The 19,816-nt window shown below is 45.1% G+C and overlaps 1 protein-coding gene across 2 annotated transcripts in view; it reads left to right on the top strand.

Moving 5' to 3' along the window:
• The first annotated feature begins 1,140 nt into the window (after positions 1-1,140).
• Positions 1,141-19,816, top strand: part of Pla1a (phospholipase A1 member A) — a 34,898-nt gene continuing 16,222 nt past the window's right edge. The window contains exons 1-4 of one of the 2 annotated variants that reach the window (XM_075962461.1): positions 1,141-1,531; positions 17,265-17,466; positions 18,999-19,176; positions 19,645-19,753. In XM_075962461.1, coding sequence (XP_075818576.1) covers positions 1,459-1,531; positions 17,265-17,466; positions 18,999-19,176; positions 19,645-19,753 — 562 coding nt within the window. In that variant the 5' untranslated portion in view covers positions 1,141-1,458. The remainder of the gene's footprint in view (positions 1,532-17,264; positions 17,467-18,998; positions 19,177-19,644; positions 19,754-19,816) is intronic. The other variant, XM_075962471.1, reaches the window with a different exon arrangement.

The following is a 19,816-nucleotide window of genomic DNA, read 5'->3' as shown; positions in this document are numbered from 1 at the left end:
GCAAACTGCAGGCACATTCATGCACTCCTTTGTCCACGCCTGCGCACACTGTGTCTAATAGGTTAGAACCATGTTGCTGTTCTAAAAGGCAGGGGTGGGGGTGAGATCGAATATCTCCAGAGGACTTAGAAGAAAATGGTGATCATGGGGCCTCCTGCGCATTCTGGGAACTGGAAGTGGGGGATAACGGTGGGTAGAGACTCATTCTTCACCCTACATTTTCATACACTGTAAAGCTTAAAAAGTTATTTATTACTACAGAGCTAGTTCCAGGACAGGCTCCAAAGCCACAGAGAAACCCTGTCTCGAAAAACCAAAAAAAAAAAAAGTTATTTATCTATTTACTGTGTGCCTGTGTGTGTGCACATGTGTGCGTGTATGTGTGTGTGTGTGTGTGCAGACCAAAGGTTCATGTCTGCTGATTCCCCTTTTAAGACAGGGTCTGTTGCTGAATAAGGGACTCACCAATTGCCTAGTCTGCCCCAGGGATACTTCCAGGGCAGAGCCCGTGTTCTGGGTCTAAACTGTCTTGTTCTAAACACCTATTCTCTATCAATTTCTCTCGATGCTCCCTGGCAGGACTGTAAACACACATGTCAACAGCACTCCCTTCAGAGAGCCTGCCTGCTGTCAGGTCCCTGCCCTGTGACAGTATGTATTCATGACCGGACCGCTGGCCTGTCAGGAGCGGTGCAAGGAAACCCCTCCCTGTGGTCTCCACTACCCCTCGGAGTGAGGGTGCCCCATGATGGGACAGATTCCCTGGCTCCAGGCCCAGCGCTAGCCCTTCCACCGACAGTGTCGCTGTGACACCTCCTTTTCTACCGTTGCTCCTTTACCTGTGCACTTAGGAAGCAGGAGGTCTTTTGAGAGGTTAGATTTCACGTTCTAACCCCAGGAGGCTGAGGAAGGCGACACTCTGCAGAGCCACACCTGGTCTTTTCTCACCCTGTCCAGTAGGTATGCACAGTGGTCGGCTGTACGCCTGGCGAGGCCCCAGGGATCCAAAAGTGAAAGAGGCTTCCAGCCTCCGACGGCTCGGTCTTCCCAGGGCCAAGCTTGTCCACAGAAATTCCATCCCAGTGAGAGTTTTGTAACCACGGGGAGATGAAAGGCTGGCCTGCTCATCACTGACATTTCATAATGGGAAATGGGAGCGGTGTGGAAAGCCATTTCCTGATCTTGTTTGGCGCACAGAGGAAGAACAATGTGTTTCAACGCGCCTTGGTTTAAGAAAAAAAAAAGTGTGGGAAGGGTGCTCGTTTTCATTGAGAAGAAGAAACTGAAAACTCCGGGGGTTAAGCAAATAGGAAGAGTTATGTATTTATTTATCTTATAAGTCACGGAGTCAGTTAACCATTGCTGAGTCCCACGTGGGTGTTGCATGTTTGGTAAGAGGCTGGACTATGTGATCCTTAGGACTCTCCTTCAGACTGGCTCCAAGACTCCAGCTCAGCGATGCCTCCTGGCCTCCGGGAGAGATGCTTCTGGCTGTGGGGACTGCTTTTCTGGCTCAGCCTTGGAAGCTCAGGTAAGCCAAAGGCTGGGGTCTGGGGTGGAATCTTATTTCTTTAACTGCTGCCTTACGCAGCACTGACCTTGGAAGGTCCCCTAAAAGTCCTTGATCTCTCCAGGGGCGATTTTAGAAGAAGGGGAAAAACCCTCCCATCATAATGGGAATGGTGGCAAGATCAGTGCCTATTCGGTGACCAGAGCAGAACTTCCCCTGATCCCCTGACTCAGTTTTCTACAGCCCAAATCACAACCTGCATCACCTTGTACAAGTCAAGGCGACTGTAACAAAATAAACTTTGATTTACTCTCAAATGCATACTTTCGTCCTTCAGCTAGCCACTGTTTCAGGGTGCAGTTAACTTAAATTTGCCAAATGAACTTTGGAAAACTTCCAGAACAATTTTGCCATTGAGATCATTAGGTGTTCTAATTAGACCAACCCAATTTAGGCTTAGGTCAACCCAGGCCAGCCATGTCCCTTGGTGGGCTCATGATAGGTCGTCTCTGCTAACCCCAGACGCCCGGCAGAGTGGCTTCCTTCAGATGCCATTTGCATCGTATCTTCCCCCTGGTGAGAGTCAGAGCATGCTTCCTTCATTCTTGATATAGTAATTACACACACACTCACATGCACGCACTCACACACATGCACACAGATCCATACACTCACACATGTACATACACATATGCACACGCACACATACACACACACACACACACACACACACACACACACACGGAGAGGGGAGCAGCACTCTCAGAAGGGACCCCTCCCTGCACCTCCCACCAATAGACTGCTTTTGTGTCCTCTCTTAAGCTGTTTCTCATCTCCCAGCTTCTGAACTTCCACCCGAGCTGCGGAGCTGCTCGGACTTTGGGGCTGTTGCTAGCCTTCCCCTCTTGCACAGGGTCTTTCCTACTCCCTTGCAGCAATCCGCTGCCCTGCTCGCCACTCCTTCCCTGCTCCGAGTCAGCTCCCGTGGATCTATTCTGTCCTTGAAGCCTGGTGCATTTTCAAGGTGCTGCTTGGCTGCGCGTTTTTGGTTTTTTTTCCCTCCTCATTTGTTTGTTCCCACAAGGGGGGAATGTTTGGGGCTGCAGTCTCTTGCATACACTTAGCTCACTGAGTGGTACTGCATTGCTACCCAACGGGCACCAAGGCAATGAACAGAGGGAGCTGGCCCGAGTCGGCAGACATTGACTGGATGCGGGCTTTGTGTCTTGGTGGCTGTGAGGCTTTGAGGAAATGACCTTTCTTTCTGTCTGTCCTTGGTGACTATTCGTACCAAACTGGGATGCTGTAAAGGACTGCATGCAGTTTTGTGCAAATCTCACCTCTGACAGTTGCTCATGTTCAGGTGGTTTTATTATTACTGAATAGTTGATGGGAGAAAGGGGGACAGACTGCTACCCGTCATTTTGGAAAAAAGACGGGAGGCATCTCTGATGCTCCCAGGAGAGCTGTGGGTGCTGCTGGGGGAAGGGGACTCAGCAGGCTCCTTGGCTGCTACACAGCTGCTCCCAGCCCTTGTTGAGGGGCAGGAGGCAGTCACTGTGGGGCCGGGCTTTGAAATCTGAGCACGAGAAGACATATTTCCTTTGCAACCTTTTCTCTCAGCAAGCCCAGGGTCTCAGACACAGATAGAAGGGGATCAGAGGTCCTAAGCCAGGTTCCTGGTTGGGGTGAAGGCAACAAGGAATTCAGTTCTAAGTTTGGGGAGGATTCCAGGTGCCCATGCAAGGAGGGAGTGGGCAACACTTGCCAGCAAGGTCTCAGGAGTCTCTACCATCTGGCTTGCCTGGGCCTGCTGCCCTTTCTTCACACAGCATGGCTGTTTTGAGACCGCCCACAGGAAGAAGAGGGAGAGGAAAGGGGGATTAAAGGAGACAGAGGTCAAGGCAAAGGAGAGGAAGAGATCAAAGGAGCGTGAACGAAGGAGATAGCAATGTGCCTATTGACCTCTATGACCCCTTCTGTCACCCGCCTCGATGTCTTTTTTGGCTGGGCACCTGCACACTTCATGGTCACTCAGGTCACGGCCTCAAGGGTGTTCTTTCTTTAAATTTCATTAATTGATTGTATGTGAGTACGAATGTGTGTGTGTGTGTGTGTGTGTGCACATGCGTGTGAGTAAATCAGTGATCATGAAGTCAGAGGGCAACTTGGACATGAGTGGAAATTAGTTTTCTTTCCCAACCATGTGGATTCCAGGGATCCATCGCAGGTATCAGACTGGATGATAAGCAGCCTTAAGAGCTGAGCCATTATGGTCCCTGAGCATTTCCTAACGTCACCCCTAGCCTGAGTCAAACAGCATCCCAGGGGTTCTGCCAGCACCACATTTCCTAGCCACGGGCCCCGTGATCCAGCTTCCCACAGGGTTTCGGGTTTATTTCCACTTTCTCACTAAAACTTTGGAGCTTTTGAGAGGAGACGTGCCTGCTCTTTTATCCTTGAGTCCTTCTAGCCTGGAGTTGAGGTTGCTTAGGAGGAAACATCTGGGTGTGGGCCTCATTTCCATTTGCTGACCTTTATGTAAGGGTCCCTAGGGTGGCCCACATTGCTTACTGCTGACAAAGTGACCCACAGACCAGTTTAGAACACAGCTGTGTCCTCTGGGGACACTGGAGGCCTAGTTAGGGGACCAGAAAGCTCAGGGCCTATTAGTGTTGCACAGGGACAGAGGCAGCTGGAGAGAGGCAGCCGGTAACGCCTGTGATACCCACCCCTCAACAGCCAGCTGAAGATGATGCCGTCCCTTGCACATCTGGCAGGAGCCCACCTTCCATTCAGCTATGGTGGGAGTCTCCACCCTTCTCCCATTTTGCAGTATCCGCAGAGCAATGTGATGGAGGGAGCTCACTACTTGGAACACGGGAGTCTTCTGCCAGCTCCACACTGGGACAGCCAATATTTAAGTCCACATCCTCCTCCCTATTGCTTACAAATCCATTACCAGCTGGCATGACACAAGAATAAAGACAACCAAGTAAAGTGAAAGCCACAATTTCTAAGATTTAAACTGTAATAAAGTATGAAATTATATTCTAATTATAAAAACATACCTCTAAAGTGTGATCCCATGACAAATACTCTATGTGTGAGCAGAAAAAAAAATAATGACATCTTGAATTTTGCAGAAAAATGGATGGAGCTAGAAAACATTATTTTGAGTGAGGTAACCCAGACACAGAAAGACAGTTATCACATGTACTCAATCATAGGTGTTTTTTAAACATAAAGCAAAGAAAACCAGCCTACAAACCACAATCCTAGAGAACTTAGACAACAATGCGGTAAGAGAGACTTACATAGATCTAATCTACATGGGAAGTAGAAAGTAGAAAAAGACAAGATCTCCTGGGTAAATTTGGGAGCATGGGAACCTTGGGGGAGGATTGAAGAGAGGAGGTGAGAGTCAGGGAGGGGAGCAGAGAAGAATGTAGAGCTCAATAAAAAAATACTTTATGTGTGTAAATAAAATACTTTTATTTATGTAAAACATTTATTCTGTGCCTGTGTGTGAAATCCTTTTTGTGGATTTAACTCATGGTAGAGCTCTTGCCTAGCATGTGTGAGATCCTTGGTTTAATTTAAGCCAAATTAATTATTTGGCTTAACCCAAAAGCAAGATTTGGTGGTCTTGGGACCATGACCTTTTCATATCTTCTAAACAGACAGGATGCTTTTGTGTGTAGGTAAGGCATTTAGGAAGACGAGGAAAGATTTTCATTTTCAATTTCGTCAACTATCAGGCTAGATTCTTCAAACCCTCAGGCCACACGCTGGCCTGGTTTGTCCGACATCCCCAAACTCTTGATTCCCATTGCCCTGGCCCTGGAACCCCATCTGCTATCCTGGCCTTGACACGTACTCTAACCCATCTATCTGCCAAGCCCTGCTCTTCCCTTGGACAAGAGTCTTTCAGTCTTGGGCTCACACCCTCTCACTGCATCCACATGAATGCTGATGTGACCATTTCCCATCAGAGTGTGCTCTCAGTGAGGGCATCACTTCATCGTGGCAGAGCTAGACAAACAGCAAGGTTCCCAGAGCCTTCCTGACATCCACTCCCCCTGAGAACTGGCTGGTGGTGAGCTTGGGAAGAAATGCATCCACCCATTAGAACTGAACACAACTCCTTATTTTGGCTAAGAAGAAGCTCCAGTGGACTTTAGAGGGTGATGACGGGAACAGCCATGAAGCCCAGTTTTGACCTGAAACACTCCAGTAACCAAAGCCTAGGGGGCTGAACTGCGCAGAAGAGCGAGCTTGGAGTTCAGCTGGGGGTAGCTTCTATGCTGTGTGCCTGACCTGAGAAGCTCTGTGTGAACATGAGGAGGAAGGAGAGAGTGTGTCCTCCCCTCAAGCCAAGGAGTTAGGCCACTTGACTTTCATCCTTGTCACCTGTCACATCTGTGGTCTGTGAATGTTCCAAGTTCCCTTTGACAAGGTCTAGCACTCTGCTGTTCCCAGGGTGAAGGTGACCAGCACAGTACTAACCAAGAGCCTCTCCCAGCCTCAGAGGGATGAATACCGTGGCTAGAGAACGGTCCTGGGTACAGTCGTGTCCCCTTCCTCCTGAATGAGAGGCGGACACTGGCTCTGGCTGGATGGCTGGATGGTTGACTTCCTGATCCCTGTGCCTTCAGAAAGCCCTTGGTGTATCAGGAATTCCCGGGTCTGCTAAAAGGGAATTTTTGGTCCCCAAAGCCCAACAGCATTGTCTGAGTTAATTCTCCCAGAGAAAAACTACGCCAGAATCAGAGAACGTAGAGGTTCAGTTCTCTTTTCCCAGGGAACCTGCACTCCATTACCTGGAACACTCCTTACCACCTCCCATCTCTTCTACGGAAGACTGTCCTGGAATGGCGTCTAAGGTCTTTCCTCCCATCAACCACTTCTCTTTTCTCTGAAGAGTCTTGTGCTCTGGGTTGATTGACATATTCTTCGAGGCCTAGTGCTTTTAAGTTTGCAGAATAGATTCTTCCCCCTCTTTGGTTAAATTCTAGGTATTTTCCATTACAAAACCAATACTAAATGAATATATAAATATATGCAATCTATTCCTGATCGTATTTAGTTTTTCTAAGAAGGCAGAAACACGTTAACAAAATATGCACGGAAGTTACTTCTGGGGAGAGGGTATATGTAAAGAAACTTTTAAGATTTTTAATTTTATTTTTTAGGGCTGTGCAGGGATTTTCTATATTGGTAGACTATATACTACCACCAGCACCCCTTTGCACTGTTTTGAATCATTATTTTTTTTTTTTTTTTAGGTAATAGAAGAGGTTAGAGGGATGGCTCAGTGGTCACAAGTACTGGCTGCTCTCACAAAGGACCGGGTTGAGCTCTCAGTGCCTACAAGGGGGTTCAGGACTGCCTATAACTCCAGTTCTAGGCATCTAGCAATATTTTCTTGACTTTTTGGACTTCTGGCATGCATGTGCTACATAGACATACGTGTACGCGCTCATCCATACACATAAAATAAAAACAAACAAATTTTTTAGAAAAGGGATAAAGACTCAGGACAAAAGTTAGAAAATACATAAAATTTATGTAAAACTACAATTAAGTAGTTGGGAGAATACTACCTATAGCCAACATACAGACACAGTGTTTAACCTTTTTGGCTTTCCAATGCTTCCTTCCATTTACTTTTTGATTTTTTAATTTGAATATAAGAAAATTGCAAAATAACTTAAGTATATAAGAAAATTCATTTAAAAACCATTACCAACTTTCTTACCATCCAAACAAAAGAAGCAACGTGAACTTCTTTTTACTTCGGACCCTCTTCGACTTCACATTTCAGGTTATTAAGTGATAAACTAACACAGTCTTGCTTCGTTTCTCCCCAGATTTTTTTCTACCATGCACGTTGCTACAGTGCAAAGCATTTGAGAGTGATGTCTGGAAACTGAACCTCTGAGCGAGCGCAGACTCGGTGGTTCCTCTGCCTTGACCACCAAATTCTTCTCCAAAGCAGTTGGCTCATGTTACAGCCCCTCCTGTAATACAGAAAATCTCATTGCTTTTCTCACTAATTCTGGCTTATTGTATTATTTAGTTATTGCTGAATTGATACCTAGTGTAGATTTTTTTAAATTCTTGTTCCTCACTCTGAGAATTTTGATTTGAGGAACCAAGCTTCTTTAGTTCTAATAATTACTTTATAAATATTTTTCCTCTCATCTCTCACTGAGGTTTTTCTTTTGTGTGTGTTTTGAGACAGGGTTTCATTATGTACCCTGACTGGCATGGAACTTGCTATGTATGTAGACCAGAATAGCCTTGAACTTGCTTTGCTTTTCCTGCTTTTGTCTCCTAAGTCCATGTGTACTGCTGGGGTGGCCTTGCCTTCTTTCAGAGAGCCACGACTAGGTAAGGGTTAGAGCCTCTCCCTTTTGTTTTGTTTTGTGTTTATTTTCTGGTGGGGCTGCATATTGAACCCAGGGTTTTACATACGCCAGGAAGTGTTCTACCATTGAGCTACAGCCTCCAGCGTGTTTCTCTGTGTGTGTGTGTGTGTGTGTGTTTGTGTGTGTGTATGCGGGCGCGCTCTCTTTGGCACTAGGAATTAAGCCAGGGCTCTGCACATGCTAAGCACACATTTACCTTTAAACTACACTCATAACACCTACACATTAACATTTTAAAAGTTTCTAATACTTCTGTGCTAGGCTTGCAGTGCTGATTCTTTTTTGTTTCCATGATTGCCCTTTTCATTCTCAAATGAGACAAACTTAAAAAAAAATTCTTGCAAGAGACTTTTAAGTAAATATACTGCTAATACAAAGGGTAAAAAAAAAAGAAGATAAAAATGTTACAAGAGAGAAATAGGCACAAACACAAAAATGTATACAGAAAAAAACCCAATTGGAAAATTAAAACTGAAAATACAAAGGGTGAAAAAATGAAGCCAGAAAATATTACAAAATAAAAATAGGCACAACAAAAAGAACATATGTAGAAAAAACCTAATTGGAAATTGAAACAACACCACCACCAAAAAAGAACAAAGACCACATCATGGTTAATTAGAGGTTAGTTCAAGGAATAAAGGGATTTTTAAATTATAATTTCGTTTTTATTTTTGTTGCTACTGTGTATGTGATGTGTGGGAGAGCCTTGCGTGTGGAGACCGGAGCATGCCTTTGAAGCTGGACTTCTCACTCGACTTTTTCACCTTTGGATTCAGAAATTGAACTCAGATTACCAGACTTATGCAGTAAGCACCTTTACCTGCTAAGTCATCTGGCCAGCCCTAAAAAGACTGATATGTTAAACACTAGACAATGTAGTAGTCTAATTCACACACAAGCAAACTAAAAGAAGAAAAATTGTATGCACACCTCAAAAACATGGAAAAGGCCAAACAACAAATGCACTTGATGGAGAATGTCTGCTAGAGTCTGGCAGCAAGGACTGTGTCTTTCTCTCTCTTTCAGTGCTTGCCTGTCCTTGATGTTTGGTTTAAGAAATGTCTGGGTGCGTGGGGAACATCGGAGCATGGCTCTGAGCCATGTCATATACTCTTAAATTGTGTGTGTGTGTGTGTGTGCATACGTGTGAGGACACATGTACATGAGTTCAGGAGCCCATAGAGGCCAGGAGAGGGCATCAGATTCCCTGGAGCTGGAATAACAGGTGTTGGTGAATCATGTACCGTGGGTGCTGGGAACCAAAGTCAGGTTCTTGGGAAAGGCAGTGCATGCTCTTAACCTCTAAGCTGTCTCTCCAGTCCATGATCAACTGTTTTATCATCTTTAAATACTGGCATTTTCCCTCTCTCCCTTGTCAGACTCTCTAATTTATCCCACTTTATTGTCTTGTTTCATTGGAAAGGATTAGGACATCCAGTAAAATACTTAACAAAGGTAACAAGGCAGACAACCTTCTCTATTTTCGGCTGACAGGGTCTCTCTGTGTAATTCAAGCTAGTCTAGAATTTAAGATCCTTTTGCCTCAGACTCCCGAGTCCCAGGACTATAGGCACACGCCACCACACCAACAAGAACTGATTGGTTCTCAGTTTTAAATGAAGTCACATCTATTGAGATGAACATATTATTTTTACATTAATATCACAAATATTTCAAAAATATATTACTATTACAAACCTTTATTTTTTGTATTAAACCCTGATTGGCCAGTGTGTGTGTGTGTGTGTGTGTGTGTGTGTGTGTGTGTGTGTGTGTTATTAGGTTTTTGGGTTTTGTTGGTTTTTTTGGGGGGGGGTAGTGGTTTTTGTTTCGGTTTGGTTTTTGGTGTTTTGAGACAAGCTTTCTCTGTGTAACTGTTCTGGAACTTGCTCTGTAGACCAGGCTGGCCTCAAACTCACAGAGTTTAGATTAAAGGCATGCTCCACCCCTGCCCAGCAAACATAATACATTTCTGTGCCCTTTGTTCTTGTTATCCTTGATGGATTTTGATTTACTGGTATTTTATCTAGATTTAATAGTTCAATTATTCTCATAGAAAGAGTTTGTATTCTGTCTCCCATTTCCTGTTCTCTGGACTAATATGTGAAATTGAGGATTCCAGGGTTGGTAAAAAGCCCTCTGTAAGTCTGTCTGGCACGTTAGGGTTTTATGACCAATGATTCGAAAGCTACATTTCAATTCTTATGTGTTATAGTTTTTAAAGAGTGTCTATTTGTGTTTGTTTGCTTGTTTTTTCTTTTCTGACTATGTTTTGGTAAGCTATGGTTTTCTAAGAAAGTATCCATTTTAGAAAAAAATTATAGCTTCAGTTTCTGGCTGAGTAAAAATATGTTCTTTTATGGTTTGAAAAAAATCAGTTGTGTCTGTATTGATTTCCCTTTTCTTTTCTTGAAATTGTTTACCTGCAATTTCTTCCTTTTCTATTACCCTGTCTTATCAAAAGTATATCTGGTTTATTATTCTTTTCAGAGAACCAGTTCTTGGGGTGTCTTGTGTGTGACAGGTGCTAGGCTAAGCAGAAGTGTGAACAGAAGGAATAAAAAGCCTGGCCTTGCTTGAGAATCTATTCTAGTGGGTGGTGACACTGCCAATACTTTGGAGGCAGAGGCAGATGGACCTCTGAGTTTGAGGCCAGCCTGGTCTACAGAGTGAGTTCCAGAACAGCCAATGCTGCACAGAGAAACCCTGTCTTGAAAAAACAAAACAAAACACCCAAAGTCTATTCTAATGTAAGGAAATAATCAATAAACAAGTCCAACAAAAAGTGCAGAGTATATTAGAAAATGATTGTCTCTACACAAGTAAAGAGATCAGGGTAAGAGAGATTGAGGGAATTTGGAGGTACAGAAGAGGAAAGAAAATGGCATCTGACAGGCAGGCTTAATGGAGCAGACGGAGGGAATTAACCATGCACATGCCTAGCAGAATGTTCCAGAAAGAGAAGGCAGCCTGTATCAAGAGCATCTGAGGGAGAACCAAGGCGATTCTGACTGGAACAGAGTGTGCAAGATAAGATAAAAAGAAGTGTGGGGGCACAGAGGTCTCTGTATTCAAGACGGGCACTAGGGCATTCCAAGGGCTGATGAAGTTCCTGTATGAATTTTCCTGTACTGGACGTTGGGTCTCGTTTCATTTTCCCTGTGAAGGGACAATCTATACTGGGTCATCAGAGACCCTTTGTAGTTTTAAAGGCTGTCTGGACAGCCTTTGGCCAATGACTCTGGTGGGAGGGGGTTAGACTTTCATATATTGTAATTATCAGATGATTCATTAGTTGCAGTGATAATATTGCTGGCATTTGTTGTAATATGTCTCTTCCCCACATGTTGTAGAAAAGTCCCAAGGCTGCACAGTGCCAGAAGGAGAATCTTTGTCAGTCCAATATAACATGTTAGTGCTTTTTACAGAATCCTGTTGGCATCCAACAGTTTGTAAAGGCTAGTCTAGACCTTGGCCAGTGCAGGGGCCATTGTTCCTGACTAGTAACGGAATGATCTTCCCTAGTGTCTAGAATGCCTCTTAAGGGATAGTTCTCCACATATATGGCCAACAAAGGACATCCATCTGCTGATAACCACCTTGTTCATAAAGGTAAGGGGTTAAATCCCTTGGCAGTAGATGCTGTTGTTCCTCCCAAGTAACTGGATACTGCTTTCAAGTCTGGTTTATTTTTGGTTGTCTGGGTCAATCTCTCCCTTGATTTTGGGGCTTGGTGTTGCCCCTTTGGGAGTTTAAGGGGGCTTACCATCCTTGTCAAGTTTGAACTGACATCTCTTGTCCAACGTTTTCACTTTCTATCATGTGCAAAGGCAAAGGCCCCAATACTAGAATTTTTTGCAGTCACTTTCCCAAGGTCCTTTATTCCTTAATTCTATGCCAGGTCTCTTTTGAAGAGGTGTTTTTTGTTGTTGTTGTTGTTGTTTGTTTTTTTAATAGCTGCTGCTACATAATGTTCCAATATAATGAGATAAGCTCCCCATATCTTCAATGGCTGTACCCAGTTAGAAAAACCATCTTGCTACGGCATCTTGACTCTCTTTGGCAGCTCCAACAAACATAAGTTTCCAGATCAGGATATTGTGCCTTCCCCCTGAGCTGTTTTCTGTTGTATGGCTGTCTTCAAAGGTCATTAACCTTTTGTTTTAAAGTGGCTAGAGAAGGCACAGTTTCCCCAAGATCAGTAGTTTTCCAGGCTCACAGTGCACAAAGGCATACTTGGTCAAAATACTGGGCCAAAACACTTCCCTGTACTGGAGAGTCACTGTATCGCTCTGCTCCCTGAAGCATGTCCGAATTACTAGGGATGCTATTGCTAAGGCTTCTTCCCGCATGTTATCATACTCATCATATTACTGTGCTTTCCACATCAAGTATTATCCTGGGACTGAGGAAGTTTACATACTTGCTTATAGTCCCAAGGAGGAACAATATCCCTGTCTAAATTTTCCCACAGAATATCAGTAAATGGAGCATGTACGCCATTGGCCAGAGACCAGTTTTCTGCAATTCTTTAAAAACTCGAAAGCAAGTGGGCAATGTTGATGCACATTTGGGCTTTGAGGGTTTCAAATCCCAGGCATTGTAAGAGCTGTCTCGGTAGGAATTTAGTCCAATTATTTTCCCATCAGTCACGCCCCTCATCTTCCATGACTAGTCTTTTAAAGTAAGGGAGTATATACTGAATTTCTGAACTGGATTGGCGAGAATGAATATTTGTTGGAAATGTATGTAAATATGGTGTGTTTGAAAGGGGAGGCAACCTGTCTAAACTGGTCTCCTTGAATGTAGGAGCAGTAGTCCCCTAGTGAGATGTCCTGATGAACTTCCTCTTGTGGTCCTTCAGAAGAGGGTTCAACCAATACATTATTACAGTCTAGACTGCAAAAGAATGACAGGGATTTTATTCCCCTTTTCGTGGGCTCTTTTTATAATAGCTCCTATGTTTTCCCATTTGTCAACATCAGCAGCTTAGAAAGCAAAGGACTGGACTGTACAGTCCTTTGTACAAAGTTGCAGAGCCGTTGCTTGAGATTTATTTTTCTCCCCTGCATCTTAACAGACAGCTCAAGAATTTTGTAAAATGCTTTGCCGCAAATGATGGAGAAGAACACTTGCTAGTTCACTCTCTCACTTAGGGTCATGACTCCTCGGCCGAGAGGACTGAACTCCTACTCTCTGCTTCTATTTAAAGAAAAAATGTCTTATCTTCTTCTAGGGTCGAGCCCCACAGATCAGGTGCCGTTTGCAGGGGTCCCCGTGACCTTCACTAGCAGCTGAGAGACAAGCCATGGGAAACTGAAGGCAGCTTGGCACAACACTCCTCAGTAGCCAGGGAGTGACCCTGAGCGGTTTATTTTAGGCTTATTTAAACACAGCACAACCTGGAGATAACTATTCCTGTGATGGATGACTAACTCATCCCAGAAGCACACAAAGCATACTAAATCCCTCTGAGGAACAAGATAAGCTAGATACAGATCAGACGTGACTACACCAAAACTCACTACACCAAAGCACACAAACACCTTCCATAAAGATGGGTTCTGCAGAGTGACTGAGAAAAACAAAGCGGAGAGAGGATCTGGAGGAGGGTCTCCAGCCACAAGGACGGTGCGAAGGTCGCCAGACTAGAAAGCGTGTCTGCTCCAGCCTTGGGGGGGGGGGGGGACAAAAACAAAAACAATGGGTTTTGTGTTTCTTCCCCTGAGGGAACAACCCTGTGTGCTTAACATTCCAGGTTCCCTTAGCGCAGTGGTGCTCAACCATCCTAACGCTGTGACCCTGCAAACAGTTCATGCTGTGGTGACTCCCAACCAAAGAATTACGTTTGTTGTTACTTCATAACTGTAATTTTTCTACTGTTATGAATCATCATGCAAATATCTGTGTTTTCTGATGGTCTTAGGTGATTCCCATGAAAGGCTCATTAGGTCCCACCGAAGGGGTCATGACCCACAGGTTGGGAATCACTGCATTAGTGCATGTCTGTGAACGTAAAGAACTCTGTGTCCTCTACAGGAAATGGCTTTCAAGAGGTTAAACAAGATCCTTGAGAGCCCTGCAGCCCAAACTGTGGACATTAATTCTGAATGAAGTACCAAAGGTCACTGTGCTGCAGGTAGACCTAAGGGACCCGGAGTGCAGGCAGGAACAACAAGGACAAGCTAGGGCAGTAATCTTGAGAAAGGGCCATGGCTCAGCCCAAAGTCGTAGCTAGGGAGGGAGGGGTGGCTGAATTCTGAATATGCTATTCTGATGACAACTGGGGCCTTCCTGTTTCTTTCGCTATACCTGGAGTAGCTCTGTTATTCTTTCCTTAAGGACTGACTTACCTAAGCAAGCTTTGAACTCACATTGGCCTCTGCCTCCCCAACGCTGGGATTAAAGGTGTGTGCCATCACGACTGCCTTGAGAGAAAAGTTTTAAAAGACAAACAGTGTGAAGAAACTGATTGGTAAAAAAAAAAAAAGAAACTGATTGGTTAAAATGGGTGTGCGGTCCCTAGTTAAAGGTGAGTGAGCTGCTTCCAGTTGCTAGGGCCTAAGTTTGGTTTCCAGTTCTCCACTTATTGTATGGAGTTTCTATTTGCTAACTTGGGGACTCAAGTTGCCTTGGCATAATGGCCTCCCAGTGAGTCATGTTGATCCTGCAAGGGCTGCATTAGGCCGCTAGATAAAGATTTTAACATGTGTTTATTTCACCACCATTCAGCTTTTGGATGTTCTTGGCTTTCCATTGTGATTATTCTTTAATGGGCATATTAAATAAACACTGCTTAGGGTTTTTAGACTTCCCATGTATTTTAAAATGCATTTTTGTCATTGGTCTCTAAGTTTGCTATTCATTTAGATGCTGTTTTCTGAGTGGTGTTGATCCTTTGGTGATTTCAGGGGCTGGCTCTATTAGTTGGTTTTTGTATTTCTACAACAAAATACCTGATGCAACTAACTTTCAAAAAAGTGAGTGTTCTTTAGTTCAAGATTATTTAGTTTGGGAAGTGCGAGGACTAGACCGAGCAGCACGGCTGGGTTGTCCTCTTTGAATGGCATGCTGGGATGGAAGAGGCATAAAGGGGAGAAAGAGTTAAAGCATATAAAGAGTTAAGTGAAGACTCTGAGGCCCTGCCATCCACTTCCAGGGCATATCTAGGACCTTGCCAGGCCTCACTTCTTCGGGTGCTGCAGATCAAACATACGCATTGTATAAGTGTTCTGCCACCAAGCTACCTTCTCAGTCTCTGTTTCTTTCAAAGGATTTAGTCCTGCCAAATGTGGCCACACACATCTATAATCCTAGTATCCAGGAGGCTGAGGAAAGAACCTCATGAATTTGAGGTCAGTGTGGAGTCCTGTAAGAAGATCCTGTCTTAAGAAGCTGTTAGGGCCAGGGCTCTGGCTCAGTGGTAGTGTACTTGCCTAACATTACCCTAGGATCAATTTTCAGTACTGCTCACAAACAGAATGAGGAGGGGGGAGGGAAAGGAATTGCTCAAAAAAGAACATCAATGCCAAAGGCTGTAAAAGGCAGATGAAGTAGAATAGACAGATATTTCTCATCTACTGTGGGAACTCAAATCGTAGACTGAGGAGGTCACCACACTTAGAATGGGCTTGATCCCAAGAGTGCCGAGGACCTGGCTATTTGGAAGGGTTACATCAGAGGCTGGGGCTCAGACCCAGCCATGTGGTGATACTGGATGAGGGTTGGATGCCCAAGACCCACAAACAATAGTTTCACACCGACACTCTGTGTGTGTGTCCTAGTTACTTCTAACAGCGTATGACCATGGCAGAATCTAAAGGAGCTGCTATCACTAGAGGTCTCCATGAGAACGAGTCTGTGATCTTTGTTCCATAGCAGGGACTCTCGGAAGCTGCCACAGTGCCGCATGCTGGGTGAGAATGCATCTTGCCTTACTCCAGTCTGTTCCCGTGAGAAGTGCTGGGGGCAGGGACCACAGCTCCTCTTCACAGAGATAGACAGACACAGGGATTGGTCCCTCCAATAATAGAAGCCCTATGTTCCTTGTGGGGAAAGAGCTTTATGTTGCCTTTGTTTGTTGTTTGTTTGTTTGATGTTGTCCTTTGATGGCTTCAGCTAAAAATACCCAATACGTTGGAGTACATTGTATCTAAGGAGTACATTGTAAAGTGTTATAAGTAGGTGTGGCTTATGAAGTTTTTTTTAAACATTTTTTAGAATTCATTTAACTTATTTATGTGCATTGGTGTGAAGGTGTCTGGAACTGGAGTTACAGACAGTTGTAAGCTGCCATGTGGGTGCTGGGAATTGAACCAGGGTCCTCTGGAAGAGGAGCCAGTACTCAACCATTGAGCCATCTCTCCAGCCTGGCCTGTGAAAGGTTTTACAGTGTCAATCAGGGCAGGTTCTTTCTAGGGTTCACAGTATCCCAGCCTGCTTTCCTTGATCTCTTCCTGTGCCGTTCATTTCCCATCATCTTTCCTCTGTTCCTGTCAAAATTTCTTTCTATACGGACACCAACAATATTCTATTAAGGTCTCATTGTAATTTAATACTCATTGTAAAAGTCCCCTTGCTAAACATGGCCCCATTCTGAGGCACGTGCTGTTAGGACTTCAGTGTATGATTGGGGGGGCGGGGCTTGTATTAGCTACTTCTCTCCTCTCTGCGAGAACAGGACTGACAGAGGAGAGTTAAGATAAGAAGGATTTGATTTGTCTGAAGGTTTAAAAAGGAAACAATGCTTGGTGACGGGAAGGCACAGCAGTGGGGCATGAGGTGCCGTCACACTGTGGCTCTGATCACACTGCATCCACAGTCAGGATGGAGAGAGATGAACGCTGATGCTCATCTGGCTCCCCCCCCCTTTTCTCCTCATTATTTGGTACAGGATCCTGTTTTGTGGGATAAAGATGCCCACATTCAGGGTGGAGCTTCCCTCCTCACCTAATCCTCTCTGAAGACGCCTTAAAGTCACACCCAGCAAGTGTGCTTCCTTGGAAATTCGAAATCCAGTCAAGTTGACAAGGTTAACTTCCCAGGTCACTTCACTCAGTCCCAGAACAACCCTTCCGCCATGGTCCTAAACGCCCATATTCTCCTCTGGGCTTTCATGCTGAGGCATGAAACTTAGGCACAGATTTTCGCTTACAGCACTGATGCAACTTTTGACAGATAAGTGATTCATCATTGAGCTCGCTGATTCAAAACACACCCTGTGCTCACAGTTCCTGTTCCTTTCTTCCTTCGAGGACATCGTCCTCCTAAGAAGAGATGGCCACACTCTGAATGCTCTTCTGCTTTGCTTCCCCCAGGGAACATAGCTCCTACCACCCAGCCGAAGTGCACTGACTTCCAGAACGCCAACCTCCTCCGAGGCACCAACCTCAAAGTCCAGTTTCTTCTCTTTAGCTCTTCGGACCCCAGCTGTGGGCAGCTAGTAGAAGAAAGCAATGACATCCAAAACTCCGAGTTTAACGTCAGTCTGGGAACCAAACTAATTATTCATGGATTCAGGTGAGAGCTAAGCAACCAATAGGATCTTCTCAGCCAAGAACCAGAGAGACCATAATGCCATGGGAAGATTGTGGGGAGCCTGGGGAGGCATGGATTGACTACCCACCCCATGTTCCATCACTCACGTGAACTGTGCACCCACTGTGTGCCTCATTCCTGAGAGCACACCGTTCAGCCTCTACCCGGTCTTTAGGACCCTGGGAAGGTCATTCCAGTTTCCACATCCAGATTGAAGAGAAAGGTGTAGCAATAGTCTCCATGGTTCTTGGGCAAAAACCTGTGCCGTTGGCCCCAAAGTGTGGTTGTATAGCATGATTCATCCTGGAAAATGAAGTCGTAGTCTTTACGCAGGCACTCAAGGGTAACAGCCTGGTACTTTCTGCCCAGGGTTTTAGTTCCTCTTTTATTCTTCACTTTTTTCCATGATTTTATAGAGAAACTTTTGCTTATGGTATAATTTCCATCCTACCCGGGGGTTAGCGTTTCTCAGGAGCCTGACAGTTCTGCGGTTTCTGGTATCCTACTGTCCAATTCAATCACAGCCCTTCCTTCAAACTTCTCTTCCCCCAAAGCCCACTGACCAGACATGAAAACAGAGAAAGTTTCCGAGAAGAAAGGGAAGAAGAGACTGTGGGGCATATAGAGTTGGGGCGCCCATTGAAGAGGTGCTCCCTCTTCTTCACATCTGGCCTTTCTCCCAGCCACATCTGCCCCTCGTTGTCACCCTTTTCCCACAGTTGTTTCTTTAGCAAGTCTTACATCCAGCCACCACCGCAGGCAGAGTCTGTGCCTCTGGCCCCGGACGGACTGATGGAACCAGAACATTCATCACGCAGCTCTGTTCTCAAGCCTCGGGAATCACTTTCCAAAGTGCATGCCCCATCTGCAGTCCTGTCTCTTCGTGAGCATGCTGACAGTGTCCCGCAACAGGAGCTGGGATGTCTTTCCATGCTGCTAGGAGAGCTTTCTGAAAATTTTCTATCATTATCTTTTTAGAGGAGTCTTAAACTATAGGTTCTAGACAGACAGGGACTGGTCTTTATAGCTTGGAAATCACCCAGCAAACCCTTAGACCCACAGGTACTCAATAAATGTGTTGTAAGTGGATGGAAGGGCACGTGGATGAATGAAAAGCCTCCTCAAGGAAAGAACCTAGCATTTAAAATGAGAATTGTAACTTAGTTAAGGCTGCACATCTTCACTCTAAGGTGCAGAGCTCTCCCTTGAATAGTACAGAGACAAAGCAGGGAGGGCAGGCAGTCTGCAGAGATTAGCACAGGAGCAGACTGAAGACAGGTGTGGCTGGAGTCTGCCCTGCGTTCTACATTCTTACCTGGAACAAGAGACACTTTCAGATAATTTGCATGAAAGATCCACAAATACTGAATGATGTCACCCCTCTACTCAAGGCACTATGTGACTGGCTGTCCTTAGTCTTGACTTCTCTAGTTTGGGGACTAAGTTGAGTTTCTATCAATGGTTATCAGTCAGGTTGGCCAGCAATGTTTCTTTGTATTTTGATTGCCATCTAGGGCATTAGGAACAAAGCCTTCTTGGATTGACAAGTTTATTAGAACTCTCCTTCGGGCCACAGATGCCAACGTGATTGCAGTGGACTGGGTTTACGGCTCTACAGGCAACTACCTCTTTGCTGTGGAGAACGTGGTCAAGCTGAGCCTGGAGATCTCCCGTTTTCTCAGCAAACTTTTGGTAGGTAGGGAAGGTTCAGGTTAGTTTTGTACAGGACTGAGTATCCACAAAGAAAAGGACCCCCCTTGAGGTCAGAAGCAGGAGCAGAGTCACTCAGGAAGCTGGTGGGTTTTCAGCTTAAATCTGGGGCTGGATTCTTGGGATATTGACAGGCAGGGCACTGAACCTCCCCAAAGTCCCCAGGCCCTAGTAAAACACATCATTGCACAACAGATAACTAATGCAAAATTTAGTAGTCCCTTCCAAGAAGTGACATGGTCATTATATACTTTGTAGTGAGGGAAACTGGGGGTGCAGAGTCCAGAGAGAGAGAGAGAGAAGAAAAAGAAAAGGACCAGCGATTGATGGACGAGAGGTCTTTCCTTGTTCTGAAGCGTGTGGGTAGAAGCCAAGGCCTTTGGTTTCTGGAGCCTCAGGAGAGTCACTGTGGCCCAAGTGGAACCCACTGTCGCCCATTGTCCATTCCAGGAGCTGGGTGTGTCTGAGTCCTCAATTCACATCATTGGTGTCAGTCTTGGGGCTCACGTTGGAGGCATGGTGGGACATTTCTACAAAGGCCAGTTGGGACGGATCACAGGTGAAAAATTTTCCTCTCTACCTCTCCTTTTGGTGAATACGGAGAGAGATCACTTCAGAGACA

Source organism: Microtus pennsylvanicus, chromosome 1 (genome assembly GCF_037038515.1).
Source record: "Microtus pennsylvanicus isolate mMicPen1 chromosome 1, mMicPen1.hap1, whole genome shotgun sequence".
NCBI classification, from domain to species: domain Eukaryota; kingdom Metazoa; phylum Chordata; class Mammalia; order Rodentia; family Cricetidae; genus Microtus; species Microtus pennsylvanicus.
The sequence above is the reverse complement of the archived record's forward strand: the minus strand, read 5'-3'. Positions and strand labels throughout refer to the sequence as shown.